Below are 27,652 nucleotides of genomic sequence, written 5' to 3' on the forward strand. Positions count from 1 at the left end.
TGATCATATTGAATGGCAGTGCAGGCTCGAAGGGCCGAATGGCCTTCTCCTGCACCTATTTTCTATGTTTCTATGAAACTAGCAAAGTGTGGAATATAAATTTGCTGAAAATCCTCCAATGAAACTTTCATTTACTTAGGATTGTGCACTATTTTTTTAGTTTCCGTACACATTGTAATAAAACATTTAGACAATAGGTGCAGGAGTAGGCCATTCAGCCCTTCGAGCCAGCACCGCCATTCAATGCGATCATGGCTGATCACTCTCAATCAGTACCCCGTTCCTGCCTTCTCCCCATACCCCCTCACTCCGCTATCCTTAAGAGCTCTATCCAGCTCTCCCTTGAAAGCATCCAACGAACTGGCCTCCACTGCCTTCTGAGGCAGAGAATTCCACACCTTCACCACTCTCTGACTGAAAAAGTTCTTCCTCATCTCCGTTCTAAATGGCCTACCCCTTATTCTTAAACTGTGGCCCCTTGTTCTGGACTCCCCCAACATTGGGAACATGTTTCCTGCCTCTAATGTGTCCAATCCCCTAATTATCTTATATGTTTCAATAAGATCCCCCCTCATCCTTCTAAATTCCAGTGTATACAAGCCTAATTGCTCCAGCCTTTCAAAATACGACAGTTTGCACTGTGAATAAGTGTGTTTACAAAACCATCTAGCATTGTGATAGTCCAAATGAAGTTTAGTGCAAAAAACATTTCACAAAACATGGATTTACAAAATTATTTTGTAAAAGATCAATTGCTGTTTATTACTAAATAATACAATACAAATGCACACATCACATTTTTAGATGTGTTGGTTTGATTGGAATTGAAACTACTGTTGAAAATAGTTTCTTGTTTCTCCTCTACTTTTTCTGTCCACTTAAATACATAATATTCATATGATACAATGAATTTTGATTTACTTTGAGCAAGTAAAACTCATTATAAGGCAGACCTATGTTATTATAGAACTTCTTGTGAAAATTGGTTCTCCAAAGGCTCAATGCTCCTGCCCTGCTTGGTCAGGTACTGATGTTGAATATAGGCTGTGCTAAGTTAACTAATTTCAGTATCAAAAGCACTAAAAATAACATCATTCCTCTACATAAGGAATGGAAAACATCTGGTTATGATTTCTATTGGTGCCTTTTAACAGAAAACCAGTATGTGCATTTTGGATGTTATTCACTACTGAGGTCATAGGCACTATTGTGAACCATCGGAGAGATGGAAGCACAAATTAAGGGTTATTTTGTAAAATAATAATTAGGAATAAATAAAACAAAGAGAACAGCAGGAAAACCAAAGTCCTTTAGGAGCTGGTGAAAAATAACTCTAAAATCACACACTAAAATGCTGAGTGGTCTGTTTATACCTAATTATTTATCTGCAATGGGTAATTGTTTCAACTGATCAATTAAAAGATAAACACTTCAGTATCCAACATATTTGGACCCATAAATCACATTAATTTAAGATACAGACTAAAAGTGTAGTAAATTCCATTGATAGGTATTGCTTGCATAAAATATTCTAAATGTCAAAAACTGCATATCAACAGCAGCAGTAAATGCTTATTTAACAGTTCATCTAATATTTCACAAAGAACAACGAGTTGATAAAGAACATATGATACAACAGTCATTATAATTAAAAACTTAAAGTCATTTTGGCTGGGCACACTTGTCCATTATTTCATAATCTGCTGTGAGATTGCCTTGTCCTCAATTGCATGGAGCTGCATTAAAAGAATCCAGGATTTGCCATTACACATTAAGACATCTGGGTTTTCGACTTGTGATAGCCAAAAAGAAATCCGGGATTTGTTATACAAATAAAGACATCGGGGTTTTCGACCTGTGATGGCCAAACTTTAAATCGTCAGTGTCGGTAAATAAGCATATATAAATGAAACCATTCAATTATTTGGATATTATTCTGTCAAAAATTGGAATTGTCTTCAAAGAACTTGAGTTGTTGGACCTTCATACTGTAATTCTGGTACAATTCTTCACCCATATGTTCCTGCAGACTTTCCTAAAATGGTTACATAAACAAGACCAATGATAAGTAAAAAGATACTGATTCCCACAAATGAATGAATTATTCAATGGAAGTAAAAGATGAGGTACCCACCTCTCTCCTGGCTTCATTTTCATCTTCCATAATGTTGTACACTTTTTCCAAAAGCTTTACTCCTAATCCTTTGAGGACATCTATTCTTAGAGCTTCAATTGTTCTCTTTATCTTTGCTGGTGCAGAACCAACCTCTAAACAAAGCAATAAACAGCAAATAGTTTAATAATACAGCAATGTGAAATATGCTTAAGCAATTTGAAGTGAGGATACAACTTTAATTTTACTGGCATCTCAAAGCTCAAATGAAGATTGCTTCAAATTTTTAAAAACCCACTCATTTGAAAATGAAAATTATTTCAAAAATATGGTTTTGTGTTCCTGATTATCACAAACCTGTAGGAAAATCATTGAAACAGAAATCCTCCGGGTCTTCCTTAGTTTTCCCATGAAGGATCAGGGTGTCTCTATATTTCCGCCGTAGTTTGAATTCTGGAGCAGGCAATGGATTTTCTTTGTTGGCATCTTTTGGATCCATCCTTAACGTTTGAGTCATCAATTTTACGAGATCATGCATTTCACTAGAATCAGGCTTTCTAGTAGATAATTAAGAAATGCTTAGTTAACAGCAGGATAATCAAAAGTTATTTTAAGATGATAAAATTCATCAATCTTATTAAAATATAGCTTCAAAATCAAGTGTGGACAGGAGGAAAAGAATAGGGAATTGGCACATGAATATTGCTACTCGCTCAAACATTGGCTAAGCCAAACTCACTTTGCTATTCATTTCACAAGGGAAACAGCTAAGTAAAATATAATGTTCATGCACTTCTAGAGCAGTAATTTCATGTTTAACCATTTGCTTGGTTTATGAAAGAGCATTTCCAATGACAAAACCGCTAACTTTCTAGATGAATAACAGAAGCAAAACTAAGAAATCCTATTGGTTTAGCTTGAAATGCTTTTTTAATAACATAAATGAAGTTTAAGAAAAAACATTTGCTCAGCTGAAAGCTTAGCTTTTTAATCATAAGCCATGGAGTCTGAATTGCAATATCTAGTTATACTTTAGACTTTAGAGATGTAACATGGAAACATGCCCTTCGGCCCACTGGGTCCACACCGACCAGCGATAACCCCATGCATTAGCACTATCCTACACACTAGGGACAATTTACAATTTTTTTTTAACCGAAGACACGAAATGCTGGAGTAACTCAACGGGCGAGGCAGAAGGATCTCGACCTGAAACATCACCTCGACCCTTTTCTCCAGAGATTCTGCCTGGCCCACTGAGTTACTCCAGCATGTTGTGCCTATCTTCGGTTTAAGTATCTGCAGTTCCTTCCTACACAAACAGCAAAGGATTATAGGTGAAAATTATCTTCCACCATTCATACTTATGTAGTGTTGTATTTCATTGTTATAGCCCCTCAACCATCTCTTTCCTCAGGAAAGGAGACCCAAGCACAATAATCAGCTATTTCCATCTCTGGGAGAAATAAGATCCTTTTAATTGGACCATGCATCTCTAAACCTGACAAATATAAAAGCTTGAGGCACGGTAGCGCAGCGGTAGAGTTGCTGCTTTACAGCGAATGCAGTGCCGGCGACTCAGGTTCGATCCTGACTACGGGTGCTGCACTGTAAGGAGTTTGTACGTTCTCCCTGTGACCTGCGTGGGTTTTCTCCGTGGTCTTCGGTTTCCTCCCACACTCCAAAGATGTACAGGTATGTAGGTTAATTGGCTGGGTAAATGTAAAAATTGTCCCTAGTGGGTGTAGGATAGTGTTAATGTGCGGGGATCACTGGGGCGGCACGGACTTGGTGGGCCGAAAAGGCCTGTTTCCGGCTGTATATATATGATATGATATGATATGATAACCCAAAACTGCATTTGCATCTCAAATTCCATCTTATACAGGTCCTCCACCGATTTTCCGGCACCCTTGGTTCCAGAGCTTGCCATATTATCCTTGGCCGGACCAACAGAGGTTGGGTAACAATGATACAATGCACCTCTGACCCACTAATTATACCCCTCCTATGTCTCTAAAGCACCATGGACTTCTAGGGACAAATAAAACAAATATTGACTGTAAATTACATTTCCAGCAAAACTTGCATTTCTTGTACGCACAGCTCGGATGCCAGTTAACGAGTGGCCCTTGGAAGTCCCAATGAGGGTTGGTTCGGCGGTTGTCTGTGGGGCCGAGGCACCGCTTTACCAAGACGACCGTGCCGATCGGCTGAATCTGTTGAAAATGCTGTAGGGTCGGCATGCCCGCTGCCCCGTCGCCAGACGCGAGCTTCCAAGAGGAGCCGAACAGTACCAGAACTGTCTGCCTAGGCTGCTTGGGGGGGGGGGAAGGGGCCGAGATACTGGCCCTCAAAGTCAGCCATGGGTATGGATCAGAGCCCAGGCCAGAGGGCAATTTCCAACGTGAATTGGAAGTTCCGATGAGATCGAGATCGGCCGCTTCATCCGGCCCAGGTGTCAAATCTTTGGGGGGATTTCCAAGGGGGATTGCAAGTGCACTCTCATAATGTTATCTTGGATTAAAGGAGGTGCAGGACCATCTGTTTCCAGAATATCAGAGGTGGACCTCTATTAATTCCTAGTTAATATGGACCTCTCTTCGTATGTTTGTAATGCTGCAACATTTTAAGATAACTGTTTACCTCAAATTCTGCCCTCTTGCTAATTTGGAAACTTAATCGCTTCACTTTTGTCAACCAGGCAATCCTGAAGGTCTGGAATTTACTGTCTTAATTGGTGCCATTTCTCTCCCTTTTTTCTCCTTTAAAGTGCACATGATGAAATATTTGAGCGTGCTCCAATTACTTTTTACATAACTTGGCGTGATTTTTTTGAAGATTTTACTTCAAAAAATATTTTAGTTGCTTTGTAAATTAAAGTCTATGTGTAAATGGAAGTTGTTGTTACAATACTACTGCCATCAGAAGATTTATGCACTCACACTTCTTTGCCATCCCCCTCTGATTTATCAGTTGAGCTGGTTGAAGAGCTACAGTCATCATCATCTGAAAGTTGGTCAGATAACTCGCTCATTTTCTGGTAAAGCACAGTATAAAGAACACATTCATTCAAAATCTGTACTTATAAGCATTCTTCCTAAAGTCAATTTAGAAGATGTACATTTTAAAACAAGTTGAACTTTGTACAGCAAGTACTGACAACTCAGAACACGTGTAATTTTTTATTATGATTTCTATTTCCTTTTCAAAATTACAGTAACAAATATTTATATTAAGTGAGATAAGTACAAACTTATATTTGGTTTCCAATTATACATCCCTGTTATTGATTTAGAAAATATTGGTGTACATTGTACACAGCTATTTAAATGTGGTGAAAAGCAGGAATCAAATTGGCTCTAACATCATCTTGTGCACTCACGTACCCGACCATTTAATGTCACCAAGTACAATTATCACAAGCTGAAATTTTACAGTGAAGCATTACAGTGTTTGGTTTGAATATGTTCTCTCACTGTGGCTGATTCAGGAGCATTTGGTATGAATCAGCTTGGATCTGATAGCTGTGATGTTTAACACTGACTTATTCAGAGCCAGAGAATAGTGTGCAGTGAACTGCGAGGCATGAAGAGAATTGAAAGCAGATGGGTAGGGTTCGAGTAAGGAAGGTAGCAGTTAGGGGGGAGGGGGGGGGGGAAAGCAAAGCTGCATGATTGGTAGTGGATTGATGCTGTAATTCAATGATGACAAGTAATTCAAATGTTTTGGTTATCAGAAATGATGACGTTTGATTTTAGTTTGTGATCTATGTACTAAAACTCGCGTTTGTTTGTTCCTGAACTACAGCCAAAACGGTGCACGATAGAGACAATTTTAGGCCCACCTTACTCACCGTTGTCCCTTTGGTGCTAATGGAAGACGTTTCACTGAAATTGGTGTTATATTTTTTTAAGTTATTCACATTTTAAAGTTTAAATCTATCCCTAGGGAGGGAAGGATGGAGGGAGGGGGAGTGGGGGAGGAGAGGGTGCTGCACCAATGCAGGAGAGGTTTGGGCCCAAAGGGTCCACTTGGTCTAGTAACAGTTAAAATGTCCATTAGTTAGTCACAGATATTGGGTGATGTTTACAAAACAAACTCTGAAATAATTTCTGTAGACATAAGCTGTATATCCCTTGGTAGACACAATTTGCTGGAGTAACTCAGCCGATCAGGCAGCATCTCAGGAGAGAAGGAATGGGTGACACCGGGTCAAGACCTTTCTTCAGGCTTTGTCCTGCTCCCACCTCTTCCAGCTATTTCCCCTCTACTGTAATCAGTCTGCAAAAGAGACCCAACCAGAAACGTTGTCCGTCCATGTCCTGCAGAGATGCTGCCTGATCTGCTGAGTTAAACATAGAAGCATAGAAAATAGGTGCAGGAGTAGGCCATTTGACCCTTTGAGCCAGCACCACCATTCAATATGATCATGGCTGATCATCCAAAATCAGTACCCCATTCCTGCTTTCTCCCCATATCCCTTGATTCCCTTAGCCCTAAGAGCTATATCTAACTCTCTCTTGAATACACCAATACATGGAGTTACTCCAGCATTGTGTTTTTTAAAGCTATGGTTTGATAGTAATGGTAGAGTGAGGAATATGCTCAGCTATAAGGTCACAGATCTTGGCAATTTACTCTTCTGCCCCGCTACAATATTTTGTAATGAACAAATCATTACCTTTCCTCGATGGATTGCAGCATCTGATGAGGATCGGTTCACCTTCACATTTTGGTTCTCTTCGTAAGAGTATGATTCCAAAGCTACACAATGCGAGTTTCTTCTTGATGTGGACACTGGTGACGAAACCCGCACTATTAGTATCAGTAGAATTTTATAAATCTGAGTTAATAGAGCTTTATACTGCATGTATACACCAGCAAGTGTTGTATTGTGCGAGAAATTAATATCTTCAAAGGTGAAAAAAAAAAAAAAAATCTAAAGTAAAGAGACTCTCTATTGAATACCTGAATAAGGAAACTCTTCTCGAGATTGTTTTAATCTCCTTCGTTCTCTGGCTGATAATGGACGGTCCTAACGTGCATAAAGAAAATAACATTTTGAAATACTTTGTAACAATCCATTGCTTCTCATGTTTATTTGCCCCATTTAAATTTTAAAAAAATCACTAAACATTTAAACATTAACAATCATTTCATCAACACATCAATTTTTTTCTTCCACTGGTCTTCAGAATAAAATGGTATTTCCCCTTTCCTGTTTTAGAGTGATGAATATGAAGCAATAGAAGTAAATTTAAGTGTAAGTATGGAAACATGCATTGAGATAGATCTACTTGTGTACCATCAATTTGTGTGCGAAGAAACAATAACTGCAATAAAATAGTTACAGCACAACGTAGATAGCTGTTTTAAGGTAGGCAAATTAAATATTGCCAAATTTACTCATATTTATCTGCTAACCTTTTCTGTTTTCCTCTTGAAGTCATTTTCCTCTTCCCTGTATTGCCGTGAAACTGAGGGCTCAGATGAGGAACAATGTGGTGGGAAAGGCATAGGATCTTCAGTTTGCTTTTTGACTTTTTCCAAAAAGTCTTCCTGAATTGCAAAATGATGTCAATACTTGTGAAGAACAGTTCAGTGTACCTTGAACCTTAAAAAAACTGCACAAAGGCTACTTCATTCACGTGGAATGCTGATTCCATCATGACAACATGTACGTGTTAAGATATAAATTAAAAACTTACAGATTTTATGAATTCTAATATTTTAGTTGCTTATTTCAAATTAATGCTTTAAGGGTTGGATACTTAACTATGTTACCTTTACCAATTAATTTTTGAGAATATAAAAATATTTATCTTAGGTCACCAAGATTGGTTGCAAAATTCAACAAAGTCACCTAAAATGTAATCCATGTGCATTTATTAACATTGAAAGAGCAGAGTATAATATTTACTCTTTATTCAGATACTCAGTCATTAATGAAGTCTCTACCATGTATGCTATCATTGATACCATACAGTGGAGACTGACTAATCTCTGCACATCAAAGGGATTAAGGGATAATGAAAGGGATAATAAAATGACTTTGAGATAGATCAGCCCATGTTGAATTCAGTGGCGGAATGACCTACTCTGGCTTCTCTCTTTTATGTTCTCATGGGAGAGTGTGCAGATATTTAGGAGTCAATGCCAAAAATATCTGATATTTTACTGTTATCATATCATATCATATATATACAGCCGGAAACAGGCCTTTTCGGCCCACCAAGTCCATGCCGCCCAGCGATCCCCGTATATTAACACTATCCTACACCCACTAGGGACAATTTTTACATTTATCCAGCCAATTAACCTACATACCTGTACGTCTTTGGAGTGTGGGAGGAAACCGAAGATCTCGGAGAAAACCCACGCAGGTCACGGGGAGAACGTACAAACTCCTTACAGTGCAGCACCTGTAGTCAGGATCGAACCTGAGTCTCCGGCGCTGCATTCGCTGTAAAGCAGCAACTCTACCGCTGCGCTACCGTGCCGTACTGTTGTAGATCTATTTCTGACTGAAAAACTGTGGTTGGATTTTTGTAAGCTTTTGTCTAGCTATATTATTAAGTCTGGATTAATGAATGAAGCAAATATTAACTAACTATAATTCTTAATTGATATCCATTATTTACATGGATTAAAATGTATGTTGTTAACCCAGTAGTAACAGACTACAAACTAAACCTGTAACACATGATTGTAAAAGGATCGCAAAGAGACTGAGAGGAATCTCATTGGCAGCTTGGCACAATTGGCAGAACCTATTTTGTTGCTGTATATTTTATGTACTTATATGAAACATCTTCTCAGAAATTATAAAGTTGCATGCTTGAAACATAATTTATGTTTAATTGACAAGCGCTTCTGAATACTCACTGTTATTTTAACTGCTTCAAATGGTTGCAGGAGTTTTTCTGTAGATTCAAAATTTACCTGTAACAATAAAATGAACGTATACATTGTTATATATAGACAGTCGCTATAATTTTGGATTCATTGAATGCCAGTGCCATATTCCCTTTATTCAAGATTCTGCAAGACAGTCTTATTTCTGAACAAAGAATAAACTGCTGGAGGAACTCAAAAGGTCAGGCAGCACCCGTGGAAGGAAATGGGACACACAATATTTCAGATTTGGACCCGAAGAAGAGTTTGCAGAAAAGTCACGATCTGAAACAGGCTGTTCTTCCACAAGTGTTAAAGTTCGTTTTCTTTAGACAGACAACAATGCAACAAAGTTAGTGGTTAAACAGTAAAGTCTTTATTACGCCAGGCGGGAGTGGGGAGGACAGCACCAGGTGTCCTCAGACACCCAAGCTCACCTCGTGTCCCACTCTCCAGAACATAGGACAAAACGGTATAGTTATATCTTTTTCTTATCAGTGAATGAGGTGACACCACTCACATCATGCCCATACAAGGTAGAAAAGAAATAAGACCATGTCCATATAAGGCATTAAAAAGTCATCAGTAGGTCAGGTTTTGTTTTCGAAATAAAGCAATCTCAGCTTATTCTTATTATTTTTGTTAGCAAAGCCAACTAAAGGTCAGTTTTTCTTAATAATGTAATCTCAGCTTATTCTTTTTTCAGCAAAGCCAACTAAAGGTCAGTTGGGTTTTTTTGTAGTACATGTTGTACTTCTCAAGGTTAGACACAGCTTACCTCTTTCTGCTTTGATAAGCAATTTACAATGTGCAAGAAGACGCAGGCAACCATTTTGTGACCTGATTCTTTTGTAAATACTTAAACTCTTTCACAAGTGCTGAACCAGAGTTCCTTCAATTTGAAGATTCCAGCATCTGCAGTATTTTCTCTCTCCACAGTCATATTAAGATTGCCATAACTACCTTTATTTGTGATGAATTAGTTGTCAGAGATACTTCAGAATGAACTTAGCCAAGCACCATAATGTGGATGTTAGGTTGTTTCCCACAGAAATTAGCAATATACTTTATTTATTCATAAAGAATTTGCATTCTCCTTAAAATAATGTGAAACAAGCTCTTCAATTGTGCCTATTGTTCTTTTCAACAGTCACAATTGGTGCGATCCTTATTACTTGCAAGAATTGTTTGGAGCAGTGGTTATCAGAAAATATTTGCTGCTTTATCTGAGCCTTAAATACATAATTGATAACATTTGTTATATTGCATTTAATAAGCATTGCTATTTATTGAAATGCAATTAAATAGAAAATATTGAAATCTCACTTTTCATTACTAAAATTGCAAATACATTTGTATATGCAGCTTCATCAATGAAACAAACAACATCAAGTTTTCTGACATATTACTTTTCCTACCTGCACCTCAAGTGAGTGCTCGTCCTTAAAAATAGGCTGAAGCAGTTTAAAAGTATCGTCCTTTCCATCCAAAAGTTCATCTAAGATCTGATTGTGAGACTTTTCAACTTTTCCTTCCATCATTACACCATTGTGTAGTCCAATATTATCACCCTGAGCAGCGTCATCAAGTTCGTTGGATTCTGCATTAAGGCCGTTTTGTAAGTGTGGTGCAGGTTCAACCATCATCATTTTGCACGAATTTGAGTTTCTTCTTTCAGGTCCATTTACATCATCAATGTGTACCTTGCTTATAGAAGCGAGAGAGTCACTGGAACTGTTCAAAGCTTGGTGGGAAATACTTGAAGAGTTATCTTTTGGTTGATTGTTATAGCTGACATAATTTGGTTTGCTCTTCTTGGATTCTTTTTCTTCCTTCTAGAACATGAGCAACAAATATATATAAGATTGTACAAAATTAAGCTGTTTAACAGGTAACTGTTAAATATACAAAAAATATGAATGATTTAGATGATGGAATTAAAAGTAACACTAGCAAATTTGCAGATGACACAAAGCTGGGTGGCAGTGTGAAGAGGATGCTAGGAGGTTGCAGGGTGACTTGGACAGGTTGCATGAGTGGGCAGATGCATGGCAGAGGCAGTATCATGTAAATAAATGAGAGGTCATCCACATTGGTGGCAAGAACAAGGAGGCAGATTATTATCTCAACGGTGTCAGATTAGGAAAAAGGGAAGTGCAACGAGACCTGGGTGTCCTTGTACATCAGTCACTGAAAGTAAACATGCAGGTATAGCAGGCAGTGAAGAAAGCTAATGGCATGTTGGCCTTCATAACGAGAGGATTTGAGTATAGGAGTAAAGGGGTCCTTCTGCAGTTGTACAGGGCCCTGGTGAGCCCACATCTGGAGTAATGTGTGTAGTTTTGGTCTCCTAATTTGAGGAAGGACATCCTTGCTATTGAGGCAATGCAGCGTAGGTTCTCGAGGTTAATCCCCAGGATGGCAGGATATGAGGAAAGATCGGAAAAACTGGACTTGTAGTATTCACTGAAATTTAGAAGGATGAGAGGGAATCTTATGGAAACGTATAAAATTATAACTGGACAAGCTAGATGCAGGAAAAATGTTCCCAACGTTGGGGGAGTCCAGAACCAGGGACCACAGTCTAAGAATAAAGGGGAGGCCATTTAAAACTGAGATGAGAAAAAACTTTCATCCAGCCAGTTGTGAATTTGTGGAATGCTCTGCCACATTAGAGGCCAATTCACTGAATGGATTTAAAAGAGAGTTAGATAGAGCTCTAGGGGGTAGCAGAAGCAAGGGATATGGGGAGAAGGCAGGCATGGGTGATCACAATGAATGGCGGCACTGGCTCGAAGGGCTAAATGTCCTCCTCCTGCACCTATTTTCTATGTTTCTATATACTGTTAAACTTGGATAAATCACACGTTAAATTTCTTACTGTTAGTCATACAGTTGTACAGCACAAAAAAGAGCCCATTTACTAAACCAATTTGCCTGCATTAGTTCTGTATCTTCTATGCCTAACTCAACGAAAACCAGTGAAGGGAGGTGCTCACTTGACAACCCCAATGGCACACTGGCAACTGCACACCTAGTTTTTGTTGTCCCAGAGTTTAACTGTGTAAAGGCATTTTAGGTTCTCATGTGGTATTAGGACTGGGTTTCTTGGTTGAACAGTTAGCTTGTGTGTTTGCCAACATGTAGATAGCTTATTACTGAATATGATGTTAGTTATTGTCCTATAGCATGTGTGTATAGGTAGTTTAGAAACTATTTTGGCATTGGACCTGGGGCTTGGTGTTCTTGGTTGAGCACCTATCCTGGTGTTATAGCACAAGTACTTTGTGTTTTAATAATAATTTTGCCTTGCTAAATGGTTCCTAAACATGTGATTGTATTTGATTTCACCAACTCCTCTGGCAGTGATTTCCAAATATCACTGACACTTTGTAAAAAAAAAAATCCCTTCTAATCCCCTTTAAAACTTCTTCTTCTGTACTTTATCCAGCACAATCTACAGTGTGATAATACCAGTGTATTGTAAAGTTGCAACAACATCCCAACTTTGATCTTTTATGCTCTGGCTTTTAAGACAAGCATTCAATATGCCTTCTTTGCCACCCTTTCTGTGTTATCTCCTCCAGGAAAAATTGACTTGATCCAAAGGTCCTTCTGTACATCAAATATGTCCTACCGTTAGTTGACTTCTCAATCTCCTTGCATTGTCGGGATCAAACTCCATCTGCCAACATTCTCTCTGAACTGCACTTTTACTTTTTCAACCCCAGAATCTCAATATTGTGGTACAAGTTTTTTTTAATTAATTGCGTTCGAGAGGTGGTGGCAATCATTTTTTTTTAACTGATGGAGTCCACATAGTGAACAGTGTTTTTAATTATGGAGTTCGAGAATTTTAATTCAGGTACAATGACATTATGACAGAATATTACTCTTTTTTGGCTTATCATTTGGTAAGCAACACCTTCTCCTGTTACTTTGTCTTTCTGGGTGCTGAAGGAAGCACACTTGACCTGTTATTTGTTCATAACATGACTAGCACATGATACCAATGATACAAACCTGTACATCCATCAACAAGAGATATTTCAGGGACCCTGACTCAACTTCCATTAAAAAAACATATATGTTTTGCCTCCGTTATACTGAGTTCTTATTTGTTTCCTACTATCTGGCTATTCTACTATTTGCACTTAGAAACTGGGAGGGATTGTTAAATTAATATCAGATAGGAACATGTGACATTGCAATACACCTTTGGAATAGAAATAAGGATAAGAACAAAATGCATATCATCTTATAAATGAAAAATACATTGCTTTTTTTGGAGGAAACATATTGTTACACAGTATAATGGAATTAATGACAAAAATATTTAACTTAAAAATACTATAAATCTTTACCAAAATACCACACAGTGCTGACTTAGAATGCTGACCTTTACAGACTTTTGGGTGGGATCCAGGTCCTGCAAAGCGATCCTAGATTCACACTTTGATGGTAAAATGGAGGCAGCTGGCTTCTTCCGTGTTTTAATGGCTTTCCTACAAGATATATAGAAAAAAAGTTCCAAAGAATATCAATAACTGACAACAAACGTCTTTCACATTGCAAGGTAGTTATTGACAAGAATTGATAATTGTCCTGTGGAAGTTCAGCCACACAGGAACGACTGAAATATCCTCATTTTGAATCTGATTGGTTGTTAAATACTTCCAGTTTTTTAATTCCTACTACTCCATCTGAAAGTATATTGATGATCTCGTTTAAGGATCACTATGGCAATTTCTTTACATCGGGGTTACTTTTTCCCCAAATACACGCAATGTATTTAAATATTCCAGTCTAACAGTTTTCATTTCCCTTCCTCAGCTCAGCTGACTAGCTAGTTCTAGTCTTTCTTCATAATTTGGGTTGACACTGGAGATCAGTCTTCTTCAGGTTCATTAATATATTTTGATATCAGAAATAGATAATTCATTCAGAATGCAATCTAAGCAGAGCATGGTACTGGATAGTGAGAATTTCCACAGACTCATATCTTACAGTTTTGAGACTTAATTCAACAATTCTGTTTTGTTTATTGGTGCTCCACACTAGTTGATTATCATGGATTTGCATCATTCGGACATCCGTTGACCGTGACAAGGCTGAATACTGTAACGGGCTACAAAGTGAAGTCAGGCAGCATCATTGATAATAGTATGGCCTTCCCTGATGCACTGTGGCCCTCCCTGATGATAGTGTGGCCCTCCCTGATGCACCAGGCGCACTTTGAGCAGAAGGTCAACAGAACGACGACATCCGTCCCGAACTTTGAGCGTGTCTTTTCCCATGGGCACTGTGGTACACGTAAGATCGGCCTTCCTGAGGGTGAACCCATGGAAAATTGGTCCGGATGGAATCCCTGGCTGCATCCTTAGGAACTATGCAGATCAACTAGCGAGAGTATTCATGGACATCTTTAATCTCTTCCTAGTCTGTTTTGAGGTACCCACCTAATTCAAGACCACCACTATCAACCCGGTGGCAAAGAAAAGCAAGATCTCATGCCTTAAAGACTACCGTCCAGTGGCCCTGACATCCACCATCATGAAGTGCTCTGAGAGGCTGGTTATGGCACACATTAACTTGAGCCTACCAAGCCGCTTTGATCCACTGCAGTTCACCTAATACCACAATAAGTGCCATCTCCCTGGCCCTACACTCATCCCTGGAACACCTGGATAAGAAGGACACCTATGTGTAGGAAGGAACTGCAGATGCTGGTTTACACTGAGGATGGACACAAAATGCTGGAATATCTCGGTGGGAAAGGTAGCATCTATGGATAGAACGAATGGGTGACGTTTCAGGTCATACTGAACTCAGTCTGAAGAAGGGTTTCGACCCAAATCGTCACCCATTCCTTCTATCCAGAGATGCTGCCTGTCCCATTGTTACCCCAGCATTTTGTGTTTATCTTAGGACATCTACATCAGATTCTTTTTCATCAATTATTGCTCTGGTTTCAATACCATCATCCCAACCAAGCTCACACTCAGAGAACTTAATAATAATAATATAATAATAATATTCATTTATTGTCATTGCAACGAGTACAACGAAATTAAAAAACAGCCAATCCTGACGGTGCGTACAAACATATATGCAATAAATGCAAAAACAAATAAATACATAAATACAATTAAATTAAGTACAAGATTTTTTAACGGTGTTGCCTAGTGCACAGGTAGTGTTCAGTTCTCGTATGGCCCTGGGGTAAAAACTGTTCTTAAGTCTGTTTGTTCGGGATTTGATTGACCTGAAACGTCGACCAGAGGGCAGATGAACAAACAGACGGTGGCCGGGGTGGGATGGATCTTTTATTATTTTGCCTGCTCTACTGAGGCAGCGCAGGCTGAACAGGTGCTCCAGGGAGGGCAGTGAGCAGCCGATGATTTTCTGGGCCGTCGTGATGACCCTCTGAAGGGCCTTCCTGTCCTTTTCTGAGCAGCTGGCATACCATGTGGTTATACAGTATGCCAGCACACTCTCGATGGAGCAGCGATAGAAGGACAACATGAGCTTCTCCTGCAGGTTGGTTTTCCTGAGGATCCTCAGGAAGTGGAGTCTCTGCTGTGCCTTCTTTACTGTGGTGATGGTGTTGGTAGACCAGGTGAGATCCTCTGCGATGTGCGTACCCAGGAACCTGAAAGCTGGTACCCTTTCCACGCAGACCCCATTGATGTAGAGTGGGTCGTAATCTCCACTGGTTTTTCTAAAGTCAATTATAAGTTCCTTTGTTTTGGAGGAGTTCAGGACCAGATTGTTCACTGAACACCATGCTGCCAGCCTTTGGATTTCATCCCTATAGGCTGTCTCATCTCCTTCTGAGATAAGTCCAACCACAGTCGTGTCATCCGCGAACTTGATGATGGTGTTGGTGGGATGGGTGGGGGCGCAGTCGTGAGTGTAGAGGGAGTAAAGGATGGGGCTCAACACACAGCCCTGTGGTGAGCCGGTGCTCAGTGTAATGGTGGAGGAGAGGTGAGGGCCTATTTTGACTGTCTGGGGGCGGTTGGTCAGGAAGTCCTTGATCCATTTGCAGATGGTTAGGGAAAATCCAAGGTCGGAAAGTTTGGTGACCAGTCTGCTCGGGATGACCGTGTTAAAGGCAGAGCTGAAGTCGAGAAAGAGCATCCTCACATAGCTCCCCTGGTGTTCAAGGTGGGTCAGTGCAGTGTGAAGAGCAGTGTCGATGGCATCCCCTGTAGACCTATTTGCTCTGTAGGCAAACTGGTATGGGTCGAAGGTGGGTGGGAGGCTGGCTTTGATGTGCTGCAGGACCAGTCTCTCGAAGCACTTTGTGATGACCGGTGTGAGTGCTACCGGACGGTAGTCGTTAAGACCGCTGATGACAGGCTTTTTCGGCAGTGGGATGATTATGGCGGACTTCAGGCAGGGAGGGATGGTGGATTTTAAAAGGGACAGGTTGAAGATTTTTGTGAAGACCTCAGATAATTGGTCTGCACATTCCCTCAGCACTCTGCCCGTCACACCATCGGGGCCTGCAGCTTTCCTGGGATTCACTGCTCTGAGCACTCGCTTAACGTCATACTCCTGCACAGTGAAGGTGTTGCTCTCAGGTGCTGGAGAGGGTGTAATGTCTGCCACTGTAGCTTTCACCTCGAAACGAGCAAAGAAACAGTTAAGTTCCTCAGCCAACGAGGCGTCGCCGTCGGCAGTCGTGCGGTTGCTGGTCTTGTAATTGGTGATGTGCTGGATGCCTTGCCATACCCGCCGTGGGTCATTGTTGGAAAAGTGGTCCTCAATCTTCCTCTTGTAGGACGCTTTGGCATCCTTGATGCCTCTCTTCAGGTTGGTTCTAGCAGCACTGTATAGAGCACTGTCACTAGACCTGAAGGCGGTGTTACGGTCCTTGAGGAGAGACCTGACATCCTTTGTCATCCAGGGTTTTTGATTGGGGTACAACCGGATGCGTTTGTCGACGGTGACATTGTCAACGCAGTTTTTGATGTAGCAAAGTACAGTTGATGTGTACTCCTCCAAGTCCTGATCCTCAAAAATATCCCAGTTGGTCCTTTCGAAGCAATCCTGCAGCTGCGAGGAAGCTCCTTCAGGCCATGTCTTCACAGTCTTTATGGTGACTGGAGCTTTCCTCCTGAGTGGGGTGTATGCTGGGGTTAGGAATATGGACAGGTGATCTGACTGCCCCAGGTGTGGTAGTGGTGCTGACCTGAACCCCTTCTTAATATTTGAGTAAACCTTGTCTAGTGTGTTTTTCCCCCTGGTAGCACATCTTATGTGTTGTTCAAGTTTCGGGAGAACTGACTTTAGGTCTGCATGGTTGAAGTCCCCGGCTATGATGTGGGCTGCTTCTGGATATGTGCTCTGTTGTGAGTTTATTGCACCTAGCAGGTAGCCTAAAGCTGTGCTAGCGTTAGCATTCGGTGGGATGTAGACTGCTGTTACTATAACCCCTGTAAATTCGCGAGGAAGGTAAAAAGGCCTGCATTTAACTGTTAGGGACTCCAGATCAGGAGAACAGTGGCTATCTATGGTTTGGATATTAGTGCACCAGCTGTTGTGCACATAAATGCATAACCCCCCCCCCTTGCTCTTACCGGAGTCGATGTTTCTGTCCCAACGAAACGCTGTGCGCCCGGCTAGCTCAATGGCTCCGTCTGGGATAAGTGGATGAAGCCATGTCTCTGTTACTAAGAGAATGCAACAGTCCTCCACGAGTTTGTTTGCTGATATCTGTAGTTTAAGTTCGTCCATTTTGTTGATGATGGATCTGGCGTTGGTGAGGAACATGCTAGGTAGCGGTGGTTTGTGTGGCTGTCTCTTTAGCTTGGCAAGTATACCGGACCGGCATCCTCGCTTTTGCTTCCTGTTTCTCCTCCGTCTGCGACGCCTGTTCGCGCCGACAACTATCCACGGAGCGCCCGGTGTCCTGGCTATCTCTTCCGGTATATTTCGCGGGTGTGGAAATTCGCGCACAAGGTCCCGATTGCACTGGAATCCGATGATCAGAAGGTCCTTTCGGTTGTAGGTAGGATTTGCCTGATTTTCCTGGTTTGAATGACTAAATTTGACTAACAGACATAACACAGATAACACACATAAAACGCACCGAAAGGGAGAGCTGTGAGCCGCTGCGTCCGTGCGCGCCGCCATCATCACTCATGGCCATCAACACTCACCTCTGCAACTGGATTTTTGACTTCTTGACCAAGAGACCACAATCAGTGAGAAAAGGTGACAAAACATCCACTGCAATAATTCTCAACACTGGTGCCCCGCAAGGATGTGTTCTCATGATTGTGTAGCCAAATATCAATCCAACGCAATCTACAAGTTGGCGGACGACACCACCGTAGTGGACACGTATATCACATAATGACGAGACAGCGTACAGAAAGGAGATTGAAAACCTTGTAACTTGGTGCCAAGACAACAACTTCTCCCTCAACGTCGGCTAGACAAAGGAGATTGTGATTGACTTCAGGAAGCAAAGCTCTACACACACCCTGGTGTACATTGATGGTGCCGATGTAGAGATGGTCGAAACCTTCAAGTTCCTTCAATAAATATCACTAGCTAGCAATATGTCCTGGACCAGCCACATCAAATCTATGGCCAGGAAAGCACACCAATGCCTCTACTTCCTCAGAGCTTAGGAGGTTCCGCATGTTCCCAACAACCCTTACCAACGTCTACAAATGAATTGTAGACAGCATTCTATCGGATGCATCACAGCCTGGTTTGAGAACAGCTCCATCCAATACTACAAGAAATTGCAGACAGCTGTGGACGTAGCCCAGACAATCACGTGAACCAACCTCCCTTCCATTGACTCAATCTACACCATGCTGCCTTGGCAAGGCCACCAGCATAATCATGGACCAATCTCACTCTAGTCACTCCCTCTTCTCCCCTCTCCCATCAGGCAGGAGGCACAATTTGAAAACGCATGCCTCCATATTCAGGGATAGTTTTGTCTCAGCAAGTACGCAACTCATCAGTAGTGGATGATTTGTCACCTTTTCTCACTGATTGTGGTCTCTTGGTCAGGAAGTCAAAGATTGGACATTATCAGACTTCATCTTGCACTATGCATACTTGCAAAAATGTCGACCCTTTATCTGTGCTTTGTGGACAGCTTGATTGTAATCAAGTATGATTGATTGCAATCATGTAGTTTTACTGGATACCATGCAAACTAAAGCTTTTCAATGTACCTCGGTCCACATGACAATAATAAACAAAACTAAATTTATAATAACGCATGTCAGCAGCTTGCTTCCGTTTAAAAATCAAGACTGCCTTGATTAACTTTGCCCCAGGCTTGTTAAGATCATAAGTGATATGAGCAGAATTAGGCCATTCGGCTCATCAAGTCCACCATTTAATCACGGCTGATCTATCTCTCCCTCCTAACCCCATTCTCCTGCCTTCTTCCCATAACTTCAGACACCCGTTAATTCAATACAGAAAATGTATTTGCATGATTTATTTGATCATGGATTAAAAGAAATCATATTTATTTTACGTAAGTTATCAGATGCACATACGCTTTTGTGGCTTCCAGAAACGAGGCAATGTGACCCTTTATGTATGACTTCCTGAGAATGGATTTAACATCCGGTCGCTCCTCAGGTCTCCTGCTCAACATGCTGCTTATCAGTTGTTCCAGTTGTTGACTGTATTCCTTTGGTATTGGAGGAAGCTACACAGTGACACACATATGAATATTGTTAAATAAATCAATATCTTACATTAGTATATTACTTATATACTAAATGTACGGTCTTGTGTATCTTTCGAGCTTCATCGGTCATATTCGCACTTTCGACGTACATTAATTTTCTTCAGAGATTACTTTTATTATTTTTTTCTAAACATGTCAGCAGCAGTTCTGACTTGCATGTCACAGTTTTAATTGATTGAAAGATACAGCATGGACACAGGCTCTTCGGCCCACAGTCCACGCCAACCATTGATCACCCATTCACATTAGCTTTACATTATCCCACTTTCACATCCACTCCATACACCCTAGGAGAAATTTACAGAGACCAATTAACCTACAAACAGAGAATCTTTTGTACTTGGGAGGAAACGGAGCACCCAGAGGAAACCCACGAGGTCACAGGGGGAAAGTGCAGCCACCCCACAGACGGTACTCGAGGTTAGGATCGTACCCGGGTCTCTGGAGCTGTGAGACATTTGTTTCTTTTTTTCCCTCTAACTTCCTTCATTAACCTATTTGCCAAATGGCTTTGTAAATATCAGGATATCCTGGGCAAGATTTGCTTCATCTTAACAGATAAATTCCCTTTACCCGATCCATCCCTTCCATGGCCTCTCTGCCATTTAAAGCTAATATGTTTTCTCACTTCCCCAGTTCTGATGAGGAATCCTCTACCTGAAACGATAAAAATGTATTTCTTTCCACAGATGCTGCCTGACCTGCAGATAGTTTCCTGCATTTTCTGTTTTTATTTCAGATTTTCAATTACTGCAGTTTCGTGAATTTCAGTTTATTACCAAACCCTTGTTACTTCTTGAAAGGCGACTGTGGCCTTTCAACCCGAGCCATTGCACAGGTAAACTGATTAAAGCACTATGTTAGGCTAACAGAAAAGAGAAAATGTCACAAAATGTACATTACCTTTCCTTCAATAATCTTGAAAACCAATGAATTCATATCCTTGGCATTAAAAGCATGTTTCAATGTTGCCATTTCAAATGCACAGCAACCAAGAGCCCAAACATCGGACTGTACAGAAAATAAAGAAAAGCTTAAAAGACAGCAATTACTTAGTTTGCAACTTTCATTTGTTTCTCTGCTTCATCGCAAAGATTTGTTCTAAAGTTATATGCAAGTCTTAGTGTTTCCCATTGTGGTAAATGTATTCAGTATAGAGCTTTCAGTCTAACACATATGGTGAAGATAATTTTACGATCAAAATGAGTTAACAGTAAATATAACAAAATATTTGAAACTCAAATCTAAGCTGATCTGGTTCAGTGAATCCCTCTCTGAACAGAATAAGCAAGAACAATTGTCATCCTTCCCCTTGGTTGTTCAATTCAGTATATTGGCATGCTGGCAAGATGTACATTTAATTTATCTGAAACCTTAGTGCCGGCTGGTAGCGTTTGCTACATTAGGAAACCCAACAGCTAAAGCGAGAATGATAATCCGGAATTCCAAAAGTAGCAGAAATGCTGACACCCCCCACCCCTTAACCAAATGCGCAGTAAATCTATACTGTAGAACTTTACCTTATGGTTGTAAGGTTTATTACAGAAGAGTTCGGGGCTCATATAATAGGGTGTTCCAATCAAAGTGCTAGCCATATCATGCTGGTGCTCCAATACTCTGGCTATGCCCAGGTCTCCAACTTTTATAATGTTTGTTTTTGTCAAGAAAATGTTTTGAGTTTTAAGATCTCTGTGTAGGATCTGTTTTTCATGTAAATACTGTATAAAAAAAAAGCATGAATCGCATTAATTTCAGCGTCTTCTGTTTAAAATGTAACCGTTCACATCAAGTAACACTAACATTGAATCCACAAAATACCTGAACTGTTATCTTTTATGATTGCCCAAGTGCAACATTCCATACAAAATCCCAAATGTATGGTTGTGAATTTGAGACAAAGTACAGATGCAAAAACTGTCTTTGGGTGTACGTGAGAAGGCGGGAATACAGTGACCGGAGTTCAAATGCTAGTTTTTACATGAGGATAGCTGCAAGGAGCACAGGGAAATAATACAATACAATATCCTTTATTGTCATTGCACAAGTATGACGAGATTTTTGAATGCCGCTTCCATATCGATGCTATCAAATCAAATATATAAATAAATCACGGTGAAAATGAAAACGGGGGGGGGGGGGGGGGAAAGGAAAAAAAAGGGGGGAACAAGGTAAAGTGCAAAAAAAGGTTCATGCAGAGGTCAGTTGTGCCAGATGACCCTGGGGGCAGAGACAGATCATGGCGGGCTCTCAGCAGGACCGATTCAGAGCAGCTATAGGTTTAGGGATAAAGCTTTTTCTTTGTCTGGAAGCTTTGTAACGTCTGCCAAATAAGTGAGGAATAAGGGGAGTTGAACAGAGGGAAGAATGAGGAACATGGGGGCTGGAGGGAACGCCACAGGGAGAGGAGAGTGAGGAGCACGCAAATGTGAATGTGTGTTTGGCATTTAAGGGAACATAGTGGATTAAACGTGGACAATAAGAGCTCCATAAAAGCATATTATTTCCTATTAATGTACATTATTTAAAAGATCTGATTCTGTGCTAACAACTCCAGGCAATCAACCAGCAGCCAACACATTGTCATTTACACCTGACAAGAGCTCAGTTTCTAATGTAGATGCATTCTCTAGTTTCTGATGCATAGAATTATACCTGCAATGCCATGGCAATCTGCACAAACCATTCCACGACCTGACTTTCTGAAAGCAATATGCCCTTCTGTTCCTTCAGCTTGTGATACAAGTCTCCACCTTCACAGTAACCCATCACGATGTACAGAAGTCCATCGTCCCCTTCCCACGACTCTCTGTACGTGACAATGTTGGGATGTCGAAGCTGGGACAGAAGCTGGGCTTCTTGTTCTGCTGCCTTCCGCTCCCGGCTGGAAACACTTCTCAGATTCAACTTCTTTACAACGTACTGGAAATTCAAAAACATTTCACCATGAACATAACCGTTTACTTCAATGGCTTATTAGGAAGCAAAAGCATTTACTAAAGCTCAGAATATATTTATTTGCAACACTTTTTCTCTTGGAGAAATGTAGATGAAGATTAAAGGATTGGAAGTGAAAGTCCAAGTTGAAAACAGAAGGTGACTCAGGAGCTGCAGAAAGGCAACAGAAAAGTACACTTCTATTCTCAATTTTATCCAATTTCATAAAAGTAGTTTAAAGTATTCGACACTGACTATTGTACTCATTATGTGAGCCCCCACAAAAGATGGAAATATTAAAAGGTGAATTCAAGACAGTTAAATTACCAAATTTGTGGTAAAGAGTTAATCCTTGTTTGTTAACTATACTGTGTACAACACAGTAAATTCACACTGTCTATAGCTTTACGTGATAACCCTGAGGAAACAGACCAACCTCTGTCGTTCACAGGTTGCACAAACCAGCAGTTGTTAGCATTACTTAACGGTAGTCTGTGTCTCTTAGGACTGAGGGGCACTGCACAGAGAAATAATGGGAAGCGTTTGAAAATCAATTCTTGCTCTGATACTTTGAGGAGCAGATAAATATGCAAAAGGCACAAAGAGATTCAGATATTAAAAATTATCAAGGTAAATGCGTTAGTCTTCAAATTACATATGGTAACATACATACATCAACCGCTTACTAATAATCTCAATCAAACGGTAATCCGCTATCTATTTATATGCTTCACTCTTACACAACTAGTGCTGCTGCTGTCTTTCACATACAACTTACATATTGGCATCTCTTCAAATGCTACAGCCAAATCACCCAAATACAAACCAGGAAGCAGCATCAAAGAACTGGAGTTGCTAAAGTAAACTTGCATGTTTTAACCAGAAGCCAATGCTCGTCTTCGTGGGATGAGATCTTACTGAGCCTGTGGCCACTGATGAGGCAAATGCAATTGGTCATAAATATCCCTGCAATGCTCCAAAATGAGCACCGAGCAATGAATAACAAATTCAGTTGCATTTTCCATTAGGTGTGATAGGACTCAGAAACAATCACAAATACAACTTACTTTGGGTTAAATCAATTTTCAGCCCCCATGACTGTGTTGACCATTATGCACCTATGTACTCTCCCATTTTTCCTCAGATCCCCACCAACTCTCCACTCTCCCCCTCCCCGCACCTCCCATCTCCACCCCCCCCTCCCACCTCAAGTCTCCTGCCACCCACCCACAACAAGGGCAATTTGCAGTTGGCAATTAACCTACTAACCTACATGTTTTTAGGTTGTGGGAGGAAACTGGACACTGGTGGAAACCCTTGTAGTCACAGGGCGAATGTGCAAACTCGACTCAACAATACCCAAGATCCAGACTGAACCCGAGTCTCTGGAGCTGAAAGGCAGCTTTGTAAACTGCCAGGCTACTTGGCCATATCTGATTTCTACACAATAATACCTGACAGTTCGCTGTAAATATGAGAGAACATCACAATGTCAAATGTGCCACCTTCAGATGAAACCATACAATGATTCAACTATCCTCTCACAAAAGTGAAACAAATTCCACAGTTCTATTGTAGATATATTTTGACCCACATAGGACTTTATCTAGTATACTGTTCAATAGTTATCTGTCGACTAACACTTAAAACCTACTATTTATTTTCCATTTTTTAACAGGGAAATAAATAGTAGGCTTTTCGTGCTGAAGGCCTGTGACTATTAGTGGTGTGCCTCAGGGCTCGGTTGTGGGCATGTTGCTGTTTGTGCTTTCTATCAACGATTTAGATAATAATGTACAAGTCCTGATTATTAAGTTTGCAGATAACCCTAAAGTTTCTAAAGTGGGCGGTATCATAGATAGTGAAGTTAATTACAGTAGCATCTTGATCAGTTGGGCAAGTGGGCTGACTATTGGCTAATGGAGTTTAATACAGATAACTGAGAGAGTTTGTATTTTGGGAAGTCAAACCAGCACAGGACATTCACAGTGAATGGCATAGCCCTGGGGAGTTTTGTAGAGCAGAATGATCTAGGAATTACAGGTACATGGTGGCCTGGAAGTCACAGGTAGATAGGGTTGAAAAGAAGTCTCTCAGTACATTGGCCTTCATCCATCAGGGTTCTGAGTATAGAAGTTGGGATGTTATGTTACAACACGCGGATGAGGCCGCGTTTGGAGGATTGTGTTCTGTTTTGATCACCCTGCTATAAGAAGGATGTCGTTAAGCTGGAAAGAGTGCAGAGAGGATTTATGAGGTCATACCCAGGCCTCGAGGGCCTGAGCTGTAGGGAGAGGTAGAGCAGGCTAGCACTTTACTCCTTGGAGGGGCGGAGCTTGATGGGCAATCTTATAGGTGTATACAATTATGTGGGTATAGGTCTGGTGAGTGCAGAGCTTTTGCCCAGAGCAGGTGAATGAAGAGATAGATTTAAGGTGAGAGGGGAAAGGTTTAATGGGAACCTGATCAGCAACAGAGAATGATGGATATAACAAATGAGCTGCAAAAAGAGGTTGTTGATGTCTGTACTATTACATTTTAAAAGACAGGTAGACACAAAATGCTGGAGTAACTCAGCAGGACAGGCAGCATCTCTGGAGAGAAGGAATGGGTGATGTTTCGGGTTGAGACCCTTCTTCAGACTGATGTCGACACAAAATGCTGGAGTAACTCAGCGGGACAGGCAGCATCTCTGACGAGAAGGAATGGGTGACGTTTTGGATCAAGACCCTTCTAATGATGACATTTAAAAGACATTTAGACAGGTGCATGGGTAATAATGGTCTAGATTGGTATTGGCCAAACACAGGCAGGTGGGAATAACATAGATGGGGCATCTTGGTTGGCATGAAAAAGTTGGGGTGAAACGTTTGTTTTCGTGCTGTATGACTATGCTATGCCTAAAATCTCCCCCACTATTCCAAAACTCCATTAGTCTTCAAAAGGACTTCACTGGTTATAAAACACTTTGAGACATGCTTTGATTGTGAAAGACTTTACTTGAACACAAACTTTGCAGTTTCAAAAGTTATTAGAATTAAAAACATAAGTGACACAAAGATAACACTGAAATGGAAAACTTGTGCTGACCAGGATGTCAATGCTGTGGAATGAAAACCTTCCCATTTTCTGCACTATGTATCAGGAACAAACAAACTCAACAAAGACAAAAGCAGAGTAATACTCCTTTTAATTTATCTGGGATTGATTTCAGTCCGTATTATTCACATTAACTATTCCCAATGGCTTTCTGAAAATGCAAATTATGAGCAAATTAGATACCAAATTTTAAATTTAGATTTATTTTAGCAAATACCAAGAGGAAGTTTATATAGAATGTCTTTTGCTTTTTAAAGTTTTTCCCCTTTCTTTAAGGTTACTATAAATGATCATAAAAGTAGGGTCAAATTCTGGAAACGTTAGAACAGAAGTGCAAGGAGTCACCCTGAAATACAATGCTAACCTCGTCATTTTACACTGCTTATCTTATATTTTGGACAGGTGATTTAGTTCTGTTCCGAATCCACCAATGTGATTATGCAATGTGCTCTCTCAAGGTTTGTAATGTTGAAGAGGGAGTTGATCTAAAGACAATGTTCAAACCTCTTCAGAAAGATTAAACTTGAAGGAGTTCCAAACTACCTCCCACAGATTGTATTGTGATCTGTCGTATATGGTTTATTAGATCACAATTGGAATTTGGAGCACATCTTAAAACAATGGCCAATGTTGCAGCTCTGTAATAATGCGTAACAAATTACTACTTTTTAAATCTGTAGAGTCATACATTTAAAAAAAGCTATAATTCAGTGCTTGCTATCTGTATGATTTTGTTCATGGCCTGTAAAATGGGCTTTCGAACTTCTGGAAAGCTATGAAATCCATAGAGAAATACAGCATGGACACATACTTTGCTTACTGAGCTGCTGGCATGGAATTGAGGGGGGGGGGGGGAAGAGTGTAGGTGTACAGAGGGAGCAATAGCAAGGGCAAAGAGGAGGGCAAAGGCTTGAGGGTAAGGGAGGGAGGGCGAGGATGATGGGGCGAGGGCGGGTGAGGATAGGAGTGAAAAGGGTAAGGGAGGTGGGGTTGAGAGGATGGGTGAACAAGGATGAGAGTAGGGGGCTGTGGGTGAGGAGATGGGCGAGGATGAAGGGGGGATGAGGATGACAGTGAAGGCAGGGAGGAGTGCCAGGTGAGGACCTAGGGAGGGGGGGGAGAGAGTGTGAGATATTCTGTTGTGAGGCTGTAAGTAAGAATTTAATTGTTCTATCTGGGATATACGACAATAAAACACTTGAGAGTGAGGGGAGGGGGTGAGAGAAGGGTGAGAGAAGGGTGAGAGGAGGGTGAGAGGAGGGTGAGAGGAGGGTGAGGGGAGGGTGAGGGGAGGGTGAGGGGAGGGTGAGGGGAGGGTGAGGGGAGGGTGAGGGGAGGGTGAGGGCAGGGTGAGGGCAGGGTGAGGGCAGGGTGAGGGGAGGGTGAGGGGAGGGTGAGGGCAGGGTGAGGGGAGGGTGAGGGTGAGGGCGAGGGTGAGGGGGGTGAGGATGTGGGAGGGTGAGTGAGGAGGTGAGAGGGGAGGGTGGGTAAGGACGAAGGGGAGATGCCGGCTGGGCCGGGATCCCGGTGCTCCTGTGGGGCCGAGGAGGGGGGGGGAGTCGCGGTGCTGGGGGCCGCCCGCCCGCCCGCCCGCTCTTTACCTGCTTGCTGTCGCCGCCGCCGCGCCTCAGCAGCTGCACCTCCCCGTAGCTGCCTCTGCCCACCGTCCGCACCACCGCGTAGCGCTCCATGGCCGCCAGCGCTAGGCAGGAGGCCGCCAGCGCTAGGCAGGAGGCCGCGCAGTGCCGGCGCCCTCACTCATGTCTCCTGCGGCTCGGGTTACAGCCGGTCGGTGAGGACGGGCCGACACCAGACCAGGCACAGCTTCGCCATCACCAGGCAACGGCAACGGCCTCCCTTCCTCCCGCGGC

At 41.4% G+C, this 27,652-nt stretch overlaps 1 protein-coding gene across 2 annotated transcripts; it reads right to left on the reverse strand.

Moving 5' to 3' along the window:
- Nucleotides 1-729: 729 nt before the first annotated feature.
- On the reverse strand, nt 730-27,652 carry nek4 (NIMA-related kinase 4). 2 transcript variants are annotated; one of them, XM_078414054.1, is made up of 15 exons: nt 27,383-27,652; nt 22,401-22,667; nt 21,269-21,466; nt 20,652-20,759; nt 19,552-19,706; nt 13,410-13,515; nt 10,429-10,845; nt 9,002-9,058; nt 7,541-7,675; nt 7,085-7,151; nt 6,798-6,913; nt 5,059-5,153; nt 2,471-2,670; nt 2,135-2,268; nt 730-2,035 (listed from the first exon to the last, which is right to left on the reverse strand). In XM_078414054.1, exons 1-15 carry the CDS (start codon nt 27,470-27,472, stop codon nt 1,940-1,942), a joined length of 2,241 nt encoding a protein of 746 aa, XP_078270180.1. In that variant the 5' UTR covers nt 27,473-27,652; the 3' UTR covers nt 730-1,939. The 2 variants fall into 2 exon arrangements, with proteins under 2 accessions (XP_078270180.1, XP_078270181.1); XM_078414055.1 differs by lacking the exon at nt 21,269-21,466.

This window comes from Rhinoraja longicauda, chromosome 17 (assembly GCF_053455715.1).
Source record: "Rhinoraja longicauda isolate Sanriku21f chromosome 17, sRhiLon1.1, whole genome shotgun sequence".
In the NCBI taxonomy this organism is placed as follows: Eukaryota; Metazoa; Chordata; class Chondrichthyes; order Rajiformes; family Arhynchobatidae; genus Rhinoraja; species Rhinoraja longicauda.